This window comes from Panulirus ornatus, chromosome 2 (genome assembly GCF_036320965.1).
Source record: "Panulirus ornatus isolate Po-2019 chromosome 2, ASM3632096v1, whole genome shotgun sequence".
In the NCBI taxonomy this organism is placed as follows: Eukaryota; Metazoa; Arthropoda; class Malacostraca; order Decapoda; family Palinuridae; genus Panulirus; species Panulirus ornatus.
In genome coordinates this window covers 33,251,434-33,275,517 of record NC_092225.1, presented here as the reverse complement: position 1 = coordinate 33,275,517, position 24,084 = coordinate 33,251,434, and the positions used below count along the sequence as shown (strand labels likewise).

Below are 24,084 nucleotides of genomic sequence, written 5' to 3'. Positions count from 1 at the left end.
TTCTCGACTTCCACACATTCTTCAACGCTCCCAGAACTTTCGCCCCCTCCCTCACCCTATGATTCACTTCCGCGTCCATGGTTCCACCCGCTGCCAAATCCACTCTCAGATATCTAAAACACTTCACTTCCTCCAGTTTTACTCCATTCAAACTTACCTCCTAATTGACTTGTCCCTCAACCCTACTGTACCTAATAACCTTGCTCTTACTCACATTTACTCTCGACTTTCTTCTTTCACACACTTTACCAAACTCAGTCACCAGCTTCTGCAGTTTCTCACACAAATCAGCCACCAGCGCTGTATCATCAGCGAACAACAACTGACTCACTTCCCAAGCTCTCTCATCCACAACAGACTGCATACTAGCCCCTCTTTCCAAAACTCTTGCATTCACCTCCCTAACAACCCCATCCATAAACAAATTAAACAACCATGGAGACATCACACACCCCTGCCTTAAACCACTATTCACTAAGAACTAATCACTTTCCTCTCTTTCCTACATGTACACATGCCTTACATCCTCGATAAAAACTTTTCACTGCTTCTAACAACTTACTTCCCACAAAAGAAGGAACAGAGAAGGGGGCCAGGTGAGGATATTCCCTCAAAGGTCCAGTCCTGTGTTCTTAACGCTATCTTGCTAACGCGGGAAATGGCAAATAGTATGAAAAAAAAATATATATATTTATTTATTTATTTATTTATTTATTTTGCTTTATCGCTGTCTCCTGCGTTAGCGAGGTAGCGCAAGGAAACAGACAAAAGAATGGCCCAACCCACCCACATACACATGTATATACATACACGTCCACACACGCAAATATACATACCTATACATCTCAATGTACACATATATTACACACACAGACATATATACACATGTACATAATTCATACTGTCTGCCTTTATTTGTTCCCATCGCCACCTCGCCACACATGGAATAACAACCCCCTCCCCCCTCATGTGTGCGAGGTAGCGCTAGGAAAAGACACCAAAGGCCCCATTCGTTCACACTCAGTCTCTAGCTGTCATGTAATAATGCACCGAAACCACAGCTCCCTTTCCACATCCAGGCCCCACACAGCTTTCCGTGGTTTACCCCAGACGCTTCACATGCCCTGGTTCAATCGATTGACAGCATGTCGACCCTGGTATACCACATCGTTCCAATTCACTCTATTCATTGCACGCCTTTCACCCTCCTGCATGTTCAGGCCCCGATCACTCAAAATCTTTTTCACTCCATCTTTCCACCTCCAATTTGGTCTCCCACTTCTCCTCGCTCCCTCCACCTCTGACACATATATCCTCTTGGTCAATCTCTCCTCACTCATTCTCTCCATGTGACCAAACCATTTCAAAACACCCTCTTCTGCTCTCTCAACCACACTCTTTTTATTTCCACATATCTCTCTCACCCTTACATTACTTACTCGATCAAACCACCTCACACCACATATTGTCCTCAAACATCTCATTTCCAGCACATCCACCCTCCTGCGCACAACTCTATCCATAGTCCACGCCTCGCTACCATACAACATTGTTGGAACCACTATTCCTTGAAACATACCCATTTTTGCTTTCCGAGATAATGTTCTCAACTTCCAAACATTATTTACCAAACTCAGTCACCAGCTTCTGCAGTTTCTCACATGAATCAGCCACCAGCGCTGTATCAGCAGCGAACAACAACTGACTCACTTCCCAAGCTCTTTCATCCGCAACAGACTGCATATTTGCCCCTCTTTCCAAAACTCTTGCATTCACCTCCCTAACAACCCCATCCATAAACAAATTAAACAACCATGGAGACATCACACACCCCTGCCGCAAACTTACATTCACTGAGAACCAATCACTTTCCTCTCTTCCTACACGTACACATACCTTACATCCTTGATAAAAACTTTTCACTGCTTCTGACAACTTGCCTCCCACACCATATATGCTTAATACCTTCCACAGAGCATCTTTATCAACTCTATCATATGCCCTCTCCAGATCCATAAATGCTACATACAAATCCATTTGCTTTTCTAAGTATTTCTCACATACATTCTTCAAAGCAAACACCTGATCCACACATCCTCTACCACTTCTGAAACCACACTGCTCTTCCCCAATCTGATGCTCTGTACATGCTTTCACCCTCTCAATCAATACCCTCCAATATAATTTACCAGGAATACTCAACAAACTTATGCCTCTGTAATTTGAGCACTCTTATCCCCCTTGCCTTTGTACAATGGCACAATGCAAGCATTCCGCCAATCTTCAGGCACCTCACCATATATATATATATTTTTTTTCTTTTTTGCTTTGTCGCTGTCTCCCGCGTTTGCAAGGTAGCGCAAGGAAACAGACGAAAGAAATGGCCCAACCCACCCCCATACACATGTATATACATACACGTCCACACACGCAAATATACATACCTACACAGCTTTCCATGGTTTACCCCAGACGCTTCACTTGCCCTGATTCAATCCACTGACAGCACGTCAACCCCGGTATACCACGTCGATCCAATTCACTCTATTCCTTGCCCTCCTTTCACCCTCCTGCATGTTCAGGCCCTGATCACACAAAATCTTTTTCACTCCATCTTTCCACCTCCAATTTGGTCTCCCACTTCTCCTCGTTCCCTCCACCTCTGACACATATATCCTCTTGGTCAATCTTTCCTCACTCATTCTCTCCATGTGCCCAAACCATTTCAAAACACCCTCTTCTGCTCTCTCAACCACGCTCTTTTTATTTCCACACATCTCTCTTACCCTTACGTTACTTACTCGATCAAACCACCTTACACCACACATTGTCCTCAAACATCTCATTTCCAGCACATCCATCCTCCTGCGCACAACTCTATCCATAGTCCACGCCTTGCAACCATACAACATTGTTGGAACCACTATTCCTTCAAACATACCCATTTTTGCTTTCTGAGATAATGTTCTCGACTTCCACACATTCTTCAAGGCTCCCAGAATTTTTGCCCCCTCCCCCACCCTATGATCCACTTCCACTTCCATTGTTCCATCCGCTGCCAGATCCACTTCCAGATATCTAAAACACTTTACTTCCTCCAGTTTTTCTCCATTCAAACTTACCTCCCAATTGACTTGACCCTCAACCCTACTGTACCTAATAACCTTGCTCTTATTCACATTTACTCTTAACTTTCTTCTTTCACACACTTTACCAAACTCAGTCACCAGCTTCTGCAGTTTCTCACATGAATCAGCCACCAGCGCTGTATCATCAGCGAACAACAACTGACTCACTTCCCAAGCTCTCTCATCCACAACAGACTTCATACTTGCCCCTCTTTCCAAAACTCTTGCATTCATCTCCCTAACAACCCCATCCATAAACAAATTAAACAACCATGGAGACATCACACACCCCTGCCGCAAACCTACATTCACTGAGAACCAATCACTTTCCTCTCTTCCTACACATACACATGCCTTACATCCTCGATAAAATCTTTTCACTGCTTCTAACAACTTGCCTCCCACACCATATATTCTTAATACCTTCCACAGAGCACCTCTATCAACTCTATCATATGCCCTCTCCAGATCCATAAATGCTACATACAAATCCATTTGCTTTTCTAAGTATTTCTCACATACATTCTTCAAAGCAAACACCTGATCCACACATCCTCTACCACTTCTGAAACCACACTGCTCTTCCCCAATCTGATGCTATGTACATGCCTTCACCCTCTCAATCAATACCCTCCCATATAATTTACCAGGAATACTCAACAAACTTATACCTCTGTAATTTAAGCACTCACTCTTATCCCCTTTGCCTTTGTTCAATGGCACTATGCACGCATTCCACCAATCCTCAGGCACCTCACCATGAGTTATACATACATTAAATAACCTTACCAACCAGTCAATAATACAGTCACCCCCTTTTTTGATAAATTCCACTGCAATACCATCCAAACCTGCTGCCTGGGCACATGGAGAGAATGAGTGAGGAAAGATTGACCAAGAGGATATATGTGTCGGAGGTGGAGGGAACGAGGAGAAGAGGGAGACCAAATTGGAGGTGGAAAGATGGAGTGAAGAAGATTTTGTGTGATCGGGGCCTGAACATGCAGGAGGGTGAAAGGAGGGCAAGGAATAGAGTGAATTGGAGCGATGTGGTATACCGGGGTTGACGTGCTGTCGGTGGATTGAATCAGGGCATGTGAAGCGTCTGGGGTAAACCATGGAAAGCTGTGTAGGTATGTATATTTGCGTGTGTGGACGTATGTATATACATGTGTATGGGGGTGGGTTGGGCCATTTCTTTCGTCTGTTTCCTTGCGCTACCTCGCAAACGCGGGAGACAGCGACAAAGCAAAAAAAAAAAAAATATATATATATATATATATATATATATTTGTCACTTTCCCTAGGGATAGGGGACAAAGAATACTTCCCACGTATTCCCTGCGTGTCGTAAAAGGCGACTAAAAGGGGAGGGAGCGGGGGGCTGGAAATCCTCCCCTCTCATTTTTTTTTTTTAATTTTCCAAAAGAAGGAACAGAGAATTGGGCCAGGTGAGGGTATTCCCTCAAAGGCCCAGTCCTCTGTTCTTAACGCTACCTCGCTAATGCGGGAAATGGCGAACAGTTTGAAAGAAAGAAGAAGAATATATATATATATATATATCCTCTTGGTCAATCTTTCCTCACTCATTCTCTCCATGTGACCAAACCATTTCAAAACACCCTTTTCTGCTCTATCAACCACACTCTTTTTATTACCACAGATCTCTCTTACCCTATTATTACTTACTCGATCAAACCACCTCACACCACATATTGTCCTCAGACATCTCATTTCCAGCACATCCACCCTCCTCTGCACAACTCTATCCATAGCCCAAGCCTACAACATTGTTGGCACCACTATTCCTTCAAACATGCCCATTTTAGCTTTCCGAGATAATGTTCTCGACTTCCACACATTCTTCGAGGCTCCCAGAATTTTCGCCCCCTCCCCCACCCTATGATTCACTTCCGCTTCCATGGTTCCATCCTTTGCCAAATCCGCTCCCAGACATAAACATATATACAGATGTACATAATTCATGCTGTCTGCCCTTTTTCATTCCCATTGCCACCCTGCCACACATGAAATGACAGCCCTCTTCCCCCGCATGTGCATGAGGTAGCACTGGGAAAAGACAGCAAAGGCCACATTCGTTTACAATCAGTCTCTAGCTGTCATGTATAATGCTACGAAACCACAGATCCCTTTCCACATCCATGCCCCACAAAACTTTCCATGGTTTACCCCAGATGCTTCACATGCCCTGGTTCAATCCATTGACAGCACGTTGACCCCAATATACCACATGGTTCAAATTCACTCTATTTCTTACACGCCTATCACCCTCCTGCATGTTCAGGTCTCGATCGCTCAAAATCTTTTTCACACCATCCTTCCACCTCCAATTTGGTCTCCCACTTCTCCTCGTTCCCTCCACCTCTGACACATATCCTCTTTGTCAATCTTTCCTCACTCATTCTCTCCATGTGACCAAACCAATTCAATACACCGTCTTCTGCTCTCTCAACCACACTCTTTTTATTACCACAGGGCAGGGGTGTGTGATGTCTCCATGGTTGTTTAATTTGTTTATGGATGGGGTTGTTAGGGAGGTAAATGCAAGAGTTTTGGAAAGAGGGGCAAGTATGAAGTCTGTTGGGGATGAGAGAGCTTGGGAAGTGAGTCAGTTGTTGTTCACTGATGATACAGCACTGGTGGCTGATTCATGTGAGAAACTGCAGAAGCTGGTGACTGAGTTTGGTAAAGTGTGTGGAAGAAGAAAGTTAAGAGTAAATGTGAATAAGAGCAAGGTTATTAGGTACAGTAGGGTTGAGGGTCAAGTCAATTGGGAGGTGAGTTTGAATGGAGAAAAACTGGAGGAAGTGAAGTGTTTTAGATATCTGGGAGTGGATCTGGCAGCGGATGGAACCATGGAAGCGGAAGTGGATCATAGGGTGGGGGAGGGGGCGAAAATTCTGGGGGCCTTGAAGAATGTGTGGAAGTCGAGAACATTATCTCGGAAAGCAAAAATGGGTATGTTTGAAGGAATAGTGGTTCCAACAATGTTGTATGGTTGCGAGGCGTGGGCTATGGATAGAGTTGTGCGCAGGAGGATGGATGTGCTGGAAATGAGATGTTTGAGGACAATGTGTGGTATAAGGTGGTTTGATCGAGTAAGTAATGTAAGGGTAAGAGAGACGTGTGGAAATAAAAAGAGCGTGGTTGAGAGAGCAGAAGAGGGTGTTTTGAAGTGGTTTGGGCACATGGAGAGAATGAGTGAGGAAAGATTGACCAAGAGGATATATGTGTCGGAGGTGGAGGGAACGAGGAGAAGAGGGAGACCAAATTGGAGGTGGAAAGATGGAGTGAAAAAGATTTTGTGTGATCGGGGCCTGAACATGCAGGAGGGTGAAAGGAGGGCAAGGAATAGAGTGAATTGGAGCGATGTGGTATACCGGGTTGACGTGCTGTCAGTGGATTGAATCAAGGCATGTGAAGCGTCTGGGGTAAACCATGGAAAGCTGTGTAGGTATGTATATTTGCGTGTGTGGACGTATGTATATACATGTGTATGGGGGGGTTGGGCCATTTCTTTCGTCTGTTTCCTTGCGCTACCTCGCAAACGCGGGAGACAGCGACAAAGTATAATAATAATAATATAATAAAATCTCTCTTACCCTATTATTACTTACTAGATCAAACCACGTCACACCACATATTGTCCTCAAATATCTCTTTTCCAATACATCCACCCTCCTCACACAACCCTATCTATAGCCCACGCCTCGCAACCATATAACATTGTTGGAACCACTATTCCTTCAAACATACTGCCCATTTTTGCTTTCCGAGATAATGTTCTCACCTTCCACACATTCTTCAATGTTTCCAGAACTTTCGCCCCCTCCCCCTCCCTTTGACTCACTTCTGCTTCCATGGTTCCATCCACTGCCAGATCCACTCCCAGACATCTAAAACACTTCACTTCCTCCAGTTTTTCTCCATTCAAACTTACCTCCCAATTGACTTGTCCCTCAACCCTACTGTACCTGCTGAGACAGTCCTTATCCTTTCCTCATATTTTTTCTCAGTGAAAACATTTGGCAATTGCTTCACATGTGTTGCAGATAAAAAATTCAGAATTCTTTTCAGTATGTGTCAGGTTTGCTGATGAATTTCAACACTCAGAGTTGTGGAGAGGGATGGTAACTAGAATGTTTTACCAAAGATTCTGCTTGTGCCATTAAGATTTAGATTCAAGAAAAGGAATCAAATTGCTGATAGAGGAGTGACAGGCAGCTACTTTACTATGTTAATCAAACCATCATGAAATATTCTAATGATATGTGTTTTGGCACCCATCTGAAATATTTATATAACATGTTTAGAGAAAAGAGTATAAGTTTCATTCAACTTAATTCAACTTGGGCTGTAGGAAGTATCTTTTAAATCTGCCATGATCGGTGATTAATGGAAACAGATTTATATCAGAGGTAGTATGTTTCTTTTAAAAGAATTATTTTCTGACTTTTATCAGTTATTCTTAGTTTATCCTACTTATGAATATTGATGATATTTCAGTTGAAAATATAGAACACTGTGACTTCATCCCTCTGCGCAACATGATGATCCGTACACACATGCAAGACTTAAAGGATGTCACTAATAATGTCCATTATGAAAATTATCGGTGTCGCAAGTTGGCTGGTGTTGGAGGAACAGATGGAAAAATTAAGATGTCAAATAAGTAAGTTTAATGTATTGTATGCATTAACAGCCTGTTTCACTTGACGTATGAACACTGGAAAGTTTTTAATTAATGATTGATAGTTTTTTGCAGGAAGAGAGATTACATTGTAAGATCTGTTTCCATAGTAAAGAACTGGAAGTAGAGGACGAGTTTAGATATTTGGGAATGAGATTTGGTAAGGGTGGTAGTGGGAATGCTGCAGTCAAAATTTGAGTCAAGCAAGGGAGAACAGTTATGGATTAACTGAAAGCTTTGGTGAATGGAAAGAATGGTTAGAACCTTAGAGTTTGCAAAATGTTTGCATGAAGGAATGATCATTCTATTGCTGATATATTGCTGTGAAACCAAAGCATTTATAGGTCTGGTCATGTTAAAGATAAGACTAGTAAAGATAGATGAGATATGTAATATGGCTGGAACTGAGAAAGTAGGCAGAATGCAGATGTGAGATTATGTGGTGTGAGGAATTCATTAAAAAGTCAAATGGATGAAAGTTTTTCAGGATGGTATGGCCAAGTTTAGCATATGATAGATTGATCACGAATATTAACTTGGTCAGGAATATTTGCTGTAATACAGTAGAGGGCACAAGGAGGAGAAGTAGACCATGGAAGAGATGCGTACACATGATTACCTATAAGGTGATTTTGCCTGAACAGTGGGGCCAGCGCAAAGGGCTCATAGCACTTCCTGGTTGTGGAACTACACAGTTTCTTTCCACCATGATGCTTTGAATACTTATCTATTTGAGGCTCATCAGGGATTGCTTTCAGCCACAAGTCCAGTCTTCCTCTGAATGCCTCTGTTGCCATTTTATCCATTTTTCCAATTTCTCTTGGTAAAATAATATATAGATGCTCTAGTTTCTTTGCTGGACATTAGTTAATTTCATTTGATTTTCACTCACAGATGTTTCCAGGTATAGCTTCAGACCTGATAATTTTGTATCTTCCTTGATCATATGCTTTTGATTTAAGGATGTTCTTAATGCCTTCTGTTTGTTTCCTTGCATGAATTATCATGTCTCCTTTCTAAGCTGTAGAGTTGCAATTCCTTCAATCTTTCAAGGTAATTCATGTGCTCCAGGCCTTCAGTTTTGTTTGTGAAGTGTTTCTGTGACTCTTTCTTACTATTTTTTTTTCCACCCGTGTTTCTCTGACTCTTTCTTGCTATTTTTTTCCACCTGTGTTTTTGATGACCATACAACACAGCTGTATGCTGTACTATTTCTCATGTACTTATTGGACATTCCCATCATTAGCTTTGTCTCTTTTGAATGTTCTCATTATCGTGGCCAATGTTCACTGAACATAAGTCCTCCATTTTAATGACATCCAGGTCTCTGACATTTTTTACTCTCCTTCCCTCTTTTCCTATTGGGCCTTTCGGGAAGGCATTATTGTTAATTGTTTCATGAATTATGTGCTCGAATTTCTCCTCACTGAATTCCATTAGGTTCTTTTTCACCCAGTTATAAAAGGCATTCTCTTTGTAGTTTTTCTTGGTGTACTGTACTCACAGTCATGCTTATTTCCTTGTCCACAAAGTACATGACAGTACATTACTGTCCCTTACATTCTTTTCAGTGCCTGAAATCATATTACTAAAATAATTGATGCTAGTACTGTTCCCTGCAGTACACATGAAAGTGCATCTCCTTTAGATGTGGTTCTGTTGGATACTTATTCTCAAAATCATTCAGCTAACTTTCACTTGATATTGTCTCCTGCCACTTTGTCTTGTGACATTCAATAATTTACATGGTCAGATGCTTTTGCAGAGAATAGAAAGACATGATTTTTTTCCATGCATAAGAGATTCACATGGTATTGTAGTGTACTTGTAGCATTTTCTATGTGCTCTTTCCTTGTATAAATCCATGTTGACTTTCATTCATATTATTCCTGACCAGATGCTTCAGTGTTTTTCTTCACTGCTCTTTTGAATATTTTAATTATATATTGGTGAGGGTTGGGAGGTATTTAGGGGAACAGTGCTGGCATGTGTGAGAGATGCATGTGTCATACCAAAGTTGGGAGATGGGCAGATTATGAAGGGTTGTGAGTAGTGGAATAAAGTTGCTAATGAAAGAGAAAAGTGAAGGGTATGGGCAGTACTTATAAGGAAGGAGTGCAAATGATTGGGGGATATGTAAGATAAAGCTTTTGTGGAAGCATCCCCATTTCTTTGAAACTTTTTACTTCAGTCAAAGAGGGAGTGAGATTCACTTCATTTTTAGACAAAAATTTCACCAGGATCTGGACTTGGTAAAAATCTACCCCAATCCAAAGTTCACTGCCAAAAATTAAATGGCTCTCTCAGTGACAGAGACATTACTACCATCATTTAAAAAAAGACTGCTCACCAGCAACAGATTCATTACTGCCACTATATGGAAGAAAAATAATGCCTGCCTTTGTTTCTAATCAGATACTAGCAAGCTTTACGTGGAATCCACCTCTATAATCCTCTGTGATTACTGTTTGTTACATTAGAAGTTAAACTTGTGTTGAACAAGTTAACCTTTTATGTGCGCACGTGGTAAAAAAAGTATCTTACGACTTTTAGTGTGAAATATTGTGACACCACAGATGAAGGATTTTGAGACATACCCATTGGTCTGGCCACATATTGGTAGCCCTGTTTTCGTGATATTTATATTGAATGCTGGTGACATTTCCAGTCATTTGCCATAATGAATAGTAAACTGATTTCTTATTTCAATGGAAATAGCTATAAAGTGAGGCTACCATAATTATTATGAAATGTGCCTTGCATTCATGTTTGCCGCCCCAAGAGAGTAACATGAGTCATATTAATGATTTCCTAATTTATCAAACCCATTTTGAAAAATACTTTTTCATCAAGTGTACATTGTACTTACTCTTGTGTATGTGTACACATACACAAGAAAATGGGACTGTTAATGAGAAGGTAATTGGTCCAAGTTTTCAGGCAGCAGATGACTAAGGGCTGTCAAGTTATACCTGCTTATCGCAAAATAAAGACATAACATTGATTTTAACCTTTCTTTTAGCTTGATATTAGCCACAAATGGTATTAGATAATGAAGAATATCAAGACCAGGCAGTTATGACAAGATCAACAAAATGGAAGTAAGAGGAAGGGAGTTCATCGAAATAGTAAAAAAACTGGGCCAGAGATTAATACAGTGAGAGATAGAAGCATTGAAACTCAAAAATCAATTTAGAGATCGTGAGAGGTGTCATGAAATGAAATAGGATTGGCATCCTATTGGGGGGATGATAAATAGGATTGGCATCTTATTGGGGAGATGATAAATAGGATTGGCATCAATTAGGGGGATGATAAATCATATATTCAGGAGAATGAAGGTAGGTTAATTAAAGAGCAAGAAAGGTCAGAAGGGGCCGCTCTAGAAGATGTTGAACAGAAGATGCCCATACTACGGAGTTTTTTTGGCAGGCAACTGACTTGGAGAATGATGACTGATGCAGTGGGAGAGAAACCTAGGAACATTGAAATTGAGGTGTCCTAGGCACTGATTTAAGCTGTAGAGAATGATATGTACTGTTAGAGAAAGCAATTAGCAAGATCTATGGACTAGTAGATAAGAATTTCAGAAAATGCCAAGCATACAGGATCAGTGCTTATTAGCAAAAAGGGAGATTATAGAGAAAGCTGGAGGCACAGATGTCGATGACCTAAAACTGATGGACTTAGTTGCAAGTTGGGTGAAGTTGCACCTAAATTAGAACGATTAGTTGATTTGGAGCTTGACAGGCATAAACCTTTGATTATTTTTGGACTGGATGAGAACATAACCACATAAAGAGGAAAGGGTAAAGAAGGAAATGCTCATTAAAGGGTTACTGTAGCCAATAGAATTATCAGCTACAATCTCTTTGTTAAAGGAAAGAAGAATTGGGTGGTTATAATCTAGATATAAAGGGATCAACTGTTATGGATGTATTTGATTTGGATGCATCTAGCCAGGAGGTTAAGACATTCTAAAATAAAAACAAGATGAAATTTAGTAGAGTATTCATCAAGCACGATAGACCTAGGAAAGAGAGGGGAAAAAGCAAAGAATACAGCTAGAAAGCAAAAAATGGAAGATGCCAAATGAGGCAACTGGACAGACCATCCCTGCCAGTGCTGCTGAGAGGACAGGAATATATATTAGGCAGTGGTAATGTTAGACTGAAAATATTGTATGTAGATGCTGATGGATTAGTAGTAAAAGGTAAAGAGCTGCAATTTAAGGATCATATGAAGGAAAATGCACCCCAAATTGTCATAGTTGTGGTAACAAAGCTTAGTAAAGAGATAAGATCTTTTTTCCTATCCAGAGGGGTACATGATAGTAAAGAGGGGAAAAAAGACAAGGGAGGAGGAGGTTTGGTTCTCCTAATAAGAGATTACCTAAAGTTTCCAAGAATAGTAGTTGATGAGCCATTGAGAAATTATATAATGGGAATTGTAAGCATAGAAAAGAAATGCATAGTGATGTTGATTATGCACAACCCTCCAACGAATTTAAACAATCCATAACAATTGTACAGTGACAACAAGGAAAGAACTGTCAGGATGGTACATGAGGCAGTAAAACATTTGCTTCTTAGAGAAGGTAAAATATTGATATTAGGGGATTTCATTTGTGTAAAGATACAGACTTATGGGATTTAGATTCTCATGGTGACGGGGAACAATGGAGATACAAGTTCCTAGAGTGTGCTCAGGAAAATTTCTTATGCCAGCATGTCTGTGAACTTACTAGGATGAGAAGGATTGATTCACCAACATTACTAGGTCTTGTCTTCACCTGGACTAGCATGGATATTGAAAATATCATATATGATACAATGCTTGGAAAAAGTGATCATGTATTGCTTGAGTTTGATTATTTTGTAAAAAAAAGAAGTTAAAACAGCTGAGATGAGACAGGACTTGAAGAGAAGATATAATCACTGAAGTTAACAATTTATGTGGTAACATAGATTGGTAGATGGAGTTCAGTAGCCAGGACCAGGGTATTGTGGTGATTGGTACTGTGAAATTAACAGTGGAGTGGGAGCATGTGTACCTCTAGCCTCAAGTACAGAGGGAGGGTTAAGAAAGACAGAAGGATGGTTTAATCAAAGATGTCAAAAAGCATTGGAGGTCTGAGATGTGCTCTGGTTGAGATACAGACTACACTCCAGCCAGCCAGTTTATGCAAGGTATAAGAGATCAAGGAATGAGTATGATAAAATAAAAAAGAACAAAGAAATTATGAAAAGAGTATTGTGAATAAGGCAGGTGAAAATCCAATTTTTCTTTGTAAATTCAGATGAGATAGATTGTCAGTTAAAGAGCAGCTAATCAGATTGAGGGATTCAGAGGGAAAATTGTTGAGGATGCTATATGGGTATGTGAGGAAATAAATGATAAGTTTAAAAGTCTTTTCATTGTGGTAGACACTATAGCCACATTACTAGTGAAATATGATGGGAAGAGGCTTTAGAAAACACTGAGTTATCTAGAAAAGACATTAACAGAACTCTAAAAGATTTTAGCCATACAAGGCTCAAGGTCCTGATAAAATTTCGCCATGCGTGCTGAAAATGTCTGCAGATACACTAGACAGACCTCTTGAAGTACTGTTCAAGATATCATGGAGAAAGGCAAAGTGCCATGGGAGTAGAAAAGGGCAAATGTCACACCCACCTGTAAGAAAGGAGACAAGGAAGAGACACTGAACTGCAAACCAGTCTCCTTGATGAGTGCAGTCTGTAAGGTACTGGAAAAGTTAATCAGAAAGCAAATGGATGACTTCTTACAGAGGAGAAATTACTTAAGTGAGAGCCAACATGGTTTTTGGGAAAGGAAGTCATCTGTAATAAACCTGTTAGATTTTTTTTTAGAGTGAGCTCTAAGATAAAAGGAAAGGCTGGATAGATTGTTTATATCTTTACTACCAGAAAGTACTTGACATAGTATTGCATGGATGGCTGATTCAGAAGCTGGAATACCAGGCAGGAATGAGGGGGAGACTCATCCAATGGACATAATAGTATATTAATGAAAGGGAACAAAGGACTCATGTCAGAGGAGCCCTCTCCAAATGGGTGGAGGTCAGCATTAGAGTGACTTAGGGTTCTGTTTTGGGACTGTTACTCTTCTTGATCTGTGTGAATGACTTGCCTGAAGTTATTAACTTCTGTCTGAACATATTTGTAAATGATCCCCAAGTCATGAGAAAAGTGAGAAGTGAGGAGGACTGCATCAGCTTACTAGTGAACCTAAACATTCTTCAAAGTTGGCTTGATATATGATTAATGAAATTCAACCTTAGCAAATATAGTTGATAAAGAAATGTTTAGCAAGTTGTTCATAAACCTACATAAGGTCAAAACTAAAATATGCTTCACAAGTTTGGTCACCACACTTGCAGAAGCACATTGAGCTAATAAAGGAAGTCCAGATGAGGGCAACAAATACGGTACGAGAATTAAGAGAGTAAAAGTTACAGGGAAAGGTTATAGGCTTTAAATCTGCCCGATTTGGAAGATGGAAGATAGAAAAGTAACAGTTGCTTGATCAGAGCCTTTGAGTTTTGAAAACAGATCTATGATATGGACTGTGAATGGATTTTCAAGAGATGCAGGAGTAAAGCAACCAGAAGACATGATATGAAATTAAGCAAGAAATTTATTAAAAAAGATATAAAGAAGTACTTTACTGCTACCCCTTAGAGCACTGTGTTGTTACGTTATTCTTGCTAGCTTCTTGAATTTTAGTTTTACTAGAAAAAGATCATGAAAATTCATAAATAAATCAAAAAGGGTAGTTAGCCCAAGCATTCACAACATGCTGAGAGCAGCTCTTTGTTATACTTATTCAGCTAGAGCACTGTGTATACATACACTCACATCCAATTAGTCCTGAGTGTTCTCCTCTGTTAGTTTCTTACAAATTTTGTTGCACTTCCACCGTGCTCACATTTTTGCTGACTTGCCAGTTTTTTCATATTATTGTGATAGTTTTTGTTCATCATGTCTGGTAAGTGGCTTGTAAGTTCTGATGCTGCTAATGTATCTAAAGTGCTTAGGAAAAGCCTCTCCTTGGATGTAAAATTACAAATGTTGAGGTGATTGGATGCTTGTGAGTGTCAGGTTGATGTAGGTAATGCTTTCAAATTGGTTACATTGAAGGTCTGACAAGATAAAAGGTGCTGCCATGATGACTATGAAAATAACAGCAACAACAATGACTTGCTAAAGAACCATTTTGTTAGCATCATACCAACATGCTGCCTCTCTCTTTCATTCTACTGTAATCATCATTATTCATCAAATGACTGTCATTCATGATACAATATAGTACCGTTGATAAAGATACATTACTGTATTAATCTCTGTCTATTAATACCTGTAACCCTTGTATACACTTAAGTATATATCTCAAAGGTAAAAAATATCATCATTAGAAACACATCTTCACATATGCAGTTGTATGAAGATCTTATAAAGAGCTATTTTGCTAAGTACTCCATTTTCCAGGAATGTATCCTGAATCTAAACTGGGTATTATTGTATGAGTGATAGATGAGTGGAATAGAATAACTAATGCCATGGGTAGTGCAGACAGCATACATAAACTTAAGATGCATGATTGTAAAGAATGTTCAAAAGATTGGTCCCCATCAGTATAGAACTCCTTCCCTATACAGAACTAACAGACAATTACAAATAGGTAATTAGACACCCTTGCTTAAGTCAGATACCAGTTCATTGACCAGTCCTGAGGGGAGAATGAACAGCTGGGAATCAGACTCATGTGACTGAGGTGGAACAGTGCTGCCTCACAGTCATTATCACCAACCATTACATTGCCAACCTAATCAAGGAGCTCAATTTAAGGTCTTATGAAATGTTGAGGACATGTAGTGTAAGGTGTTTAATAGAATAAGTAATGAAAGGGTAAGAGAGATAGAGGTGGTAATAAAAAAGATGTGGTTGAGAGAGCTGAATAGAGTTTGTGAAATGGTTTGGACATATGGAGAGAGTGAGTGAGGAAAGGTTGACAGGGAGGATCATTGTTTCAGATGTGGAGGAACAAGGAGAATGGTGAGATCAAATAGGAGATGGATGGATGGAGTGAAAGAGATTTTGAGCAATCAGTGCCTGAATGTGCAGGAGACTGAGAGATGCTCATGGGATAGAGTGAATTGGAATGAAGTGGTGCACTGGAATGGATGTGCTGACAGTTGATTGAATCAGTGCATGTAAAACATTTAGGGTAAACCGCAGAAAGGTCTGTGGGGCCTGGATGTGGATAGGGAGCAGTGCTTTCAATGCTTTACACATGACAGCTAGAGAATGGATGCAAGTGGATGTGGATTTTCTTAATTTTTTTTTCTTGGCGCTACCTCACCATCATGAAAATGCAATCAAGTATGAAAAAATTCTTCCAATAGTGCTCATATCTATGATCAAATGGAATTGGTCACCACTTTACTTTACCTGAGGAATCTCTTGCTGTAGACCTCCTTATACAGCTTTATTGACGGATAGATGTCCCTGAATCTTTTGTCATCCCATGTGTCACAGTAGGGAGTTAAATGAACCTGAATCTTCTAAACATCCCATGTGTTGCACTAAATCTGCCAAGTGCCATTTCTTAACCCATTTTCAACCATGTCCATTTTTCCTTAAGTATCAGAGCATCCCATCTTCCTATTCTTTTCTCAGAAGATGATACTGTCAGAAAAAATTGAAGGATTGAAATTTTGAAAATTTATTGCTTTTCCATAGGAATTTAGTGAGCAGCTTACCAATTTCCTTCTGAACCCAACTTCCTCTTTTTCTCTTCATATGTGTATTGCTAGTTCATAAGTCACCAGCATTTTGGAATGTAGCACATTCTTGTTACTCCAGACTTACTGAAGATGCTAGGTTTACTACACTAAGGGTATTTGAGTCTGCTGATAGAACTAGTATAGATATAATTGGTCCTACCCATGGAGAGGAAAGGACAATTTCTCCTTCAGGGTCTAGTAGCTAAATAGATTTAGTTACCCTTTTTATTTTTTTTTTTTTTAATTATTTTGCTTTGTCGCTGTCTCCCGCGTTTGCAAGGTAGTGCAAGGAAACAGTCGAAAGAAATGGCCCAACTCACCCCCATACACATGTATATACATACACGTCCACACGCAAATATACATACCCATACATCTCAATGGACACATGTATATACACACACAGACACATACATATATACACATGCACACAATTCACACTGTCTGCCTTTATTCATTCCCATCGACACCTCACCACACATGGAATAACATCCCCCTCCCCCCTCATGTGCGCGAGGTAGCGCTAGGAAAAGACAACAAAGGCCCCATTCGTTCACACTCAGTCTCTAGCTGTCATGCAATAATGCCCGAAACCACAGCTCCCTTTCTACATCCAGGCCCCACAGAACTTTCCATGGTTTACCCCAGACGCTTCACATGCCCTGATTCAATCCATTGACAGCACGTCGATCCCGGTATACCACATCGATCCAATTCACTCTATTCCTTGCCCGCCTTTCACCTTCCTGCATGTTCAGGCCCCGATCACTCAAAATCTTTTTCACTCCATCTTTCCACCTCCAATTTGGTGTCCCATTTGGTCTCCAATTTGGTAACCCTTATAGAGAGTTATTTCTCATTCTTCTATAATTGCATTCTCATGTAGGAAGAAAAATGCTGTCATATTTCAAATTTTAGTTTATTACAGATCTCTGCCCATGAAAGTGAAGATTTCATTTTAATGCAAGAATTGGAAACAAGCATTTAATCATACAGAATTTACAAATCACCATCAAAACTCTCAGAACATTCAACCCTTTTAGTATGCAAATGCTTTCATATGACAGCCCTTCTGAATGCTGCTCCTAGAATAAATCTTGCTTTCATTTCTTTATTCTGAACATACAGTGAGACTGATCATCTCTTTTAGATATGAGAACCATACTGTTATTTACAGTATCTTGTAAACATTTTCTCATCACACCTTTCTGCCCAACTTCATATTTGAAACAACAATAAAAGAGCCTCATTTGCTAACATTATTTTCAAAGTTTCCATTCTGGTTCATAATGGTCATGATGTATCCTTAATCACACCTTTCACTTTCATGTATTATTCCATGTATTAAAGCATGAAATGTATATGGTGACATTATACAACTCTCACATATTTTCAGTTCAAAAGATTACTCTTACTAAGCTTTCGATAGCATTCAGCAGTTTTAATTCAGCTCAGCTATCCTTTTTTTTTTTTTTCATACTTGCTTGTCCTTTCCTTCTTTAGCAAGGTAGTTCAGGAACAAAGAAGGCCTCATTCAGTCACATTCACTCTCTAGCTGTCATGCGTAATGCACCAAAACCATTCCAACCCTACACCTCCAATTAGGTCTCCTCCTTTTCCTTGTTCCTTCCACTTCTGACGCGTACATCCTCTTTGTCAGTGTCTCATTCATTCCATGTTTCCAAACTATTTCAGCACACCCTTTTCAGTTCTCTCAGTCACACTCTTCCTATCACCACATCCCTCTTTTATCCATTTACTGCTTACTCAAATCACCTCACACCATGTACATGTATAGTCTATGCCTTGCACTTGTACAACATTGGCAGGGCTATTATACCTTCAAACATACCCATTTTTGCCCTCCTATATACCTCTTTTCATGCATTCCTTAATGCTCCCAGAACCTTTACTACCCTCACCCACCCAATGACTCACTTCCACTTCCATGGTTCCATTCACTGCCACATCCATTCCCAGTTACCTAGAACATTATTTTCTCAAGATTTTCTCTGTTCAAGCTCACACCACAACTGACTTTACCCTCTACATTGCTAAACCTCATAACATTGCTCTTATGTGCATCTTCTTTCAACTTCCTCATTTCACACACTCCTAAACTCAGACACCAACTTCTGCAGTTTCTCAGTCAAATCTGCCACCATTGCTATGTCATCAGCAGACAATATCTGACTTACTTCCCAGGCCCCCTTACTTTCTATAGACTGCTTGCTTGCCTTTCTCTCTTCAAGACCTTTGCATTTACCTCCCTCACTACCACATCCACAAACAAATTCATTCTCCTCTCTGCTTACTCTCATACATGCCTTACAGTCTTGACAGAAACTTTTTACAGCTGCTAGGAGTTTTCATCCTACATCATATTTTCGTAAGAACTTCCACAAGGCATCTCCATGAACTCTATTGTGTACTTTCTCCAGATTCATCAAAACTGCATACAGATCCTTCTGTTTCCCTAAGTACTTTTTTTAACATTCTTTAAAGCAAACACTGGGTCCATACATCCTCTACTACTCCTTATGTCACATTGTTCCTCCCCAGTCTGATGCTCTATAAATGCCTTCACCCATCAGTTACCTCTTATACAACTTACCATGTACACCTAACAAACTTTTACTTCTGTAGTTTTCAGACACCCACCTTTGTCCACTTTTTCTTCCATACAATGGCACTATACATGCATTCTGCCAATCCTCAGACACTTCACCATGTTGCATACATACTCTAATAATCCTAACTAACCAATCGACAACATAGTCACCCCCTTCCTTAACAAATTCATCTGCAGTACCATCCACTCTAGCCTTCGTGCCACATTTCATCATACACAAGGCTTTCACAACCCCCTCTCTCTTCACCAAATCACTATCCCTAACTCAATTTGTATGCCTCTTTGACCCATACACCCAATGTCTTCCACCCTCATATCAAACATATTCAACAACTTTCCAAAAATACTCACTTCATCGCCTCCTTATGTCATTACTACTTGCTATCTTTTCCCTCTTTGCCCCCTTCACCATTGTTCCCATTTCTTCTGTTGTCTTCCTCACTCTATTAACCTTCTTCCAAGACATCTTTTTCTCCCAGAAGTTACTGATGCTTGCTCACTCCAACTCTCATTTGCTTTCTTTTTCAACTCCTGTACCTTCCTCTTGACCTACCAAGTTCTCTTGTACCAGTCATTTGCACTCCTTCCCTATAAGAACTGTCTATACACCTCTCTTTTCACCTGCTACTTTACTTTGTTGTCCTACTGCTCACTACCCTTCCTCATCTGTAACAGAAACAACCAGTTGTAGTTGAGACTAACCATACAGGGATTAACCATCATGATACTTCCATCTTTTCCCTTAACAGAGATCCTTTGGAATTCTCTTCCTTCTTTTGTCTTTCCCTCATCCTGTAACATTTCTTTATTTAAGAGTCAGCTATAAAGACACCTTGCGAGCTTTGAGTAATCTTTTGCTCTCTTTCTTTTTTTTCACCCAAGATAACTATAATTAGGACATACATGCCCATACCATGTCAATCACTGTGTATACGTATATCCATTTTTTTCATATTTGATTGCCATTTCCTGTGTTAGCAAGGTAGTGCCAAGAACAGAATAAGAAAGGCCATATCTGCTCACATCCATTTTCTAACTGTCTTGTGTAATGTACCAAAATTCAGCCCATATCCACATCCAGGCCCCACAGACCTTTCCATGGTTTACCCCAGTTGCTTCACATGCCCAGGTTCAGTCCACTGACACCACTTCGACCCCAGTATACTACATCATTCAAATTCACTTTATCCTGTATACACCTTTCACCTTTCTGCATGTTCAGGCCCCAATCACTAAAAATCTTTTTCACTCCATCCTTCCATCTTCAATTTGGTCTCCTTATTCTCCTTGTTCCCTCCATTTCTGACACATAAATCTTCTTTTTCAACCTTTCCTCACTCATTCTCTCCCTATGTTCAAACCACTTCAGCACACCCTCTGCTGCTCTTTCAACCACAGTCTTTTCAGTACCACATATCTCTCTTACCCTTTCACTACTTACTCTATCAAGCCACCTCACACCCCATATTGTCCCCAGATATTTAATTTCCAACACATCCACCCTCCTCCACACAACTTTATCTATAGTTTATGCCTCACCTCCATATAATATTGTTGGGAACTGTTATTCCTTCAGACAACCCATTTTTGCTCCGAGTTAACATTTTCCCTTTCCACATGTTCTTCAGTGCTCCCAGCACCTTCGCCCCCTCCCCTACCATATGACACTTCCTGTTCCATGGTTCCACTCACTGCCATGTCCACACCCAGATATCTAAAACACATCACTTTCTCCAGCTTTTCTCCTTTCAGACTCACACCCAACTAACTTGTCCCTCAACCCTGCTGAACTTAATAACCTTGCTTTTATTCACAATCACTCTCTCCTCTCACACAGTGCCAAACTCAGTCATCAACTTCAGCAGTTTCTCATTTGAATCTACCACCATTGCTGTATCATCTGGAAACAAAAACTAACTCACTTTCTTGTTCCTCTCATCCCCTGCAGACTGCATACTTGCCTTTCTCTCCAAAACTTACATTTACCTCCCTCACCACCCGATCCATAGACAGTATGAACAACCATGGTGACATCATACTTACATGTGTATGAAAAAGATTGGGTTGTTGGAAAAAGATGATATTGATAGGATTCAGTTGGACTGTGTTTAACCCTGTATCAAGAAGTGCTTAAATTTCTTGAAGAAGATAGTGTCATAGTTGTCATTCATAAAATTCTTGTGATTTTTTGCTGCTGTTGTGAGATGTTTAGGGCACACTGACATACAGTTTAGACATCTAATTACTAGCAATGACCAGCACCATGAAGTTCTCAAAATGTTCACTTCATAGACATCGTTCACAATGAAACGGTTTGTGTGTATTGCAGCTGTTTATAAATGGTAAGCATTAAAAGACAATACTTGATTTTGTAGAACTCATCATTCCTTTACCATATCCATTTTATGACTCCCAGGAGATCATAATAGTATATTTTTATTTTTTTTTATTTTACTTATCCTTGCTATGTTATTCTGTATTTTAGGAACCCACTTGCTCAAATGGAGGAAGAAAAGAAGGAGCACACAAATCGCATGAAGAAGATGGAAACTGAAATGGAGCAGGTTTTTGAGATGAAAGTCAAGGAGAAGATGAGCAAACTCACTGAGTTGGAAGCAGATGTAAGTGGATTAGATTTTGAAAATTCAGACATTCGTTAAATTATGTATAGGCATCTTATGTTGAAAGACTGATCTGGTATGGGAATGTGGGGAGAATGAATGTGGCTGAAGAATATAATAGGTTTTAAGTAAGGAGGGTGAGTGGTAATAAATACAGAGGAAAAGGAAAGATAAGATGATTGAAGGACAGAAAGAGGCAGAATGGGGAAGACAGGCAGACAGAGGAAGACTGATGGTGAAGTAGAGGGACAAGGAGGCAGATAATGGGAGGTGGAAGGTGGGGAAGACTGAAGGTAAAGTGGAGGGACAGAATGAGGCAGATAAAAAAGACAGAAATTGAGGTGGATAGGCTTGGTGAGACTGATAAGGAAAAACTAAATGCAAGTTAGAGGGACAGAGTGAGGCTGATCAAGTAAGACTGAAGGTGAGAGGTGAGACTGATAGGGAAAAACTAAATGCAAGTTAGAGGGACAGAGTGAGGCTGATCAAGTAAGACTGAAGGTGAGATAGAGAGGGAGAATGAGGCTAACAGGTGAAGATTGAAGGTAAGGTGGAGACACAGAATGAGGCAGATAAGGAAAACAGAAGTTTAGGTAGAAAGGCAGAGTAAGTTTGATAGTGGAAGACATAAGTTAGGCAGATAAGGAAAACCATAAGTTAAAGTAGAGATGCAGAGTAAGGCTGATAGTGTAAGGTATAAGGTAAGGTGGAGGCACAGAGTGACACATGGAAGTGAAAAGGCCATCCAAAGAAACCAGGGACATAAGTGACTGTGGAAAGAAAATAAAATTGGGTTGTAAATAATGGTAAACTAGCTATAGAATACCTTGAAATAAACAACATAAACCATAATATAATGAGCAGAAATGAGGCCAGGTAAACAGCTCCAGTTGTTCATATTCAGGTTCAAACATGGGAACCAGATAATGAAAGAATTTATCCATCACTACTATGCACAAGGAATGCACAAGGAAATAGAGAACCTGAAAACGTACATCATAGTATAACATGGACTTGATAACCAAAACAGTTCAAACACGGCAGAATAATAGAAAACTTTTCAAAAATCTAACAACTCAGGACCAACAGATGTAATATCCTTCAGATTTGCCAAAATATAGTGATGTGTTTTGTACAAAACTAGTAGAATTCCCTTTGTTGCTGAGGTAACTGAAGAAGAAACATAAAAGATGACACTATGACACTAATGGTCAGGTTTAGATCCAGAATTAGAATCTGTTCAGATCTGACAAAATCAGTAGAGCATATGGCGTTTCACAAATTGGTATTAGTGCATGTACAGGTTGTTAGGTATGGCAAAGTTTGTAATCATACAAGTGATGGAGTGATGAGATGTTTTGGAAAGTGATAAAGTATGGATGTGTGGAACAAAGAAAGAACTGATAAGATTGAAGGTGTGTGAGAGTTTGGTCATATGGAAATACTATAAAGAAAAAGTGTGTAAACAGGATGAATAATAACAAGAGAGAGGGCTGATGGTTATGGAAAGACATTGTGAATTGACGGCCAGAATGATTATAAGCATGGAGGAGAGCTTGGTTATGTGCAAGGATATGCCTATAGGAAAGGCTGTGTATGGAATACCTTGCTGGATGTTGGTTGGTAGGAGTGAGTGAAGGGTTGAAGAAAATAAGAGGGGATTTAGTTTTATAAGGGAAGGTGTTCATAATGTTAAAGATTGCCCTGAGGTTTAGGCAACTTGGATGAATTATCAAATTATTTTCTTACAATGTGATTTAAGGTAAATGAGGAATACCAAAGGTGAGTTGTGAGGTATGTTTGTGTAGATGAATCTGCTGAGATGTGTAGAATCGTGATGTTGGGTGATTTTGATGAGCTTCCGATTTTATAACAAGAAATGGTATCTTTGATGTAGATAGAGTACCCTTTTCACATCCAGTACATGTATTATCACTTCAAAATCAAGATAGCACAGACATCCTTTGATATGATAACACTTTATTCAGCAAAATAAGAATGTTTTTCTTCCCATCTGTAAAGTATCTGATGGGGAATAAAAAGGTAAAGAAAGTTATTTGAGCATGGTAAAGTAAGTGACTCAAAGTGGCCATGGGTATAAAGATGGGAGAAAGTAATGAGAGTGAAGCATTGACAGAGCAACCAACGTTGTTAAATGTGTAAAGTATTTATCAATTGGAAAG

The 24,084-nt window shown here is 39.8% G+C and overlaps 1 protein-coding gene across 3 annotated transcripts in view; it reads left to right on the top strand.

The window, feature by feature from the left end:
- The window catches only part of pnut (septin 7-like protein pnut), a 150,678-nt gene that overhangs the window by 90,427 nt on the left and 36,167 nt on the right, over nt 1-24,084 (top strand). For all 3 annotated transcript variants that reach the window (XR_011714256.1, XM_071675083.1, XM_071675074.1), the window contains exons 7-8: nt 7,656-7,821; nt 21,766-21,901. Coding sequence is in view for 2 of the 3 variants with exons in the window: in XM_071675083.1 (XP_071531184.1) it covers nt 7,656-7,821; nt 21,766-21,901 (302 nt within the window). In the remaining variant the exon portion in view is untranslated. The remainder of the gene's footprint in view (nt 1-7,655; nt 7,822-21,765; nt 21,902-24,084) is intronic.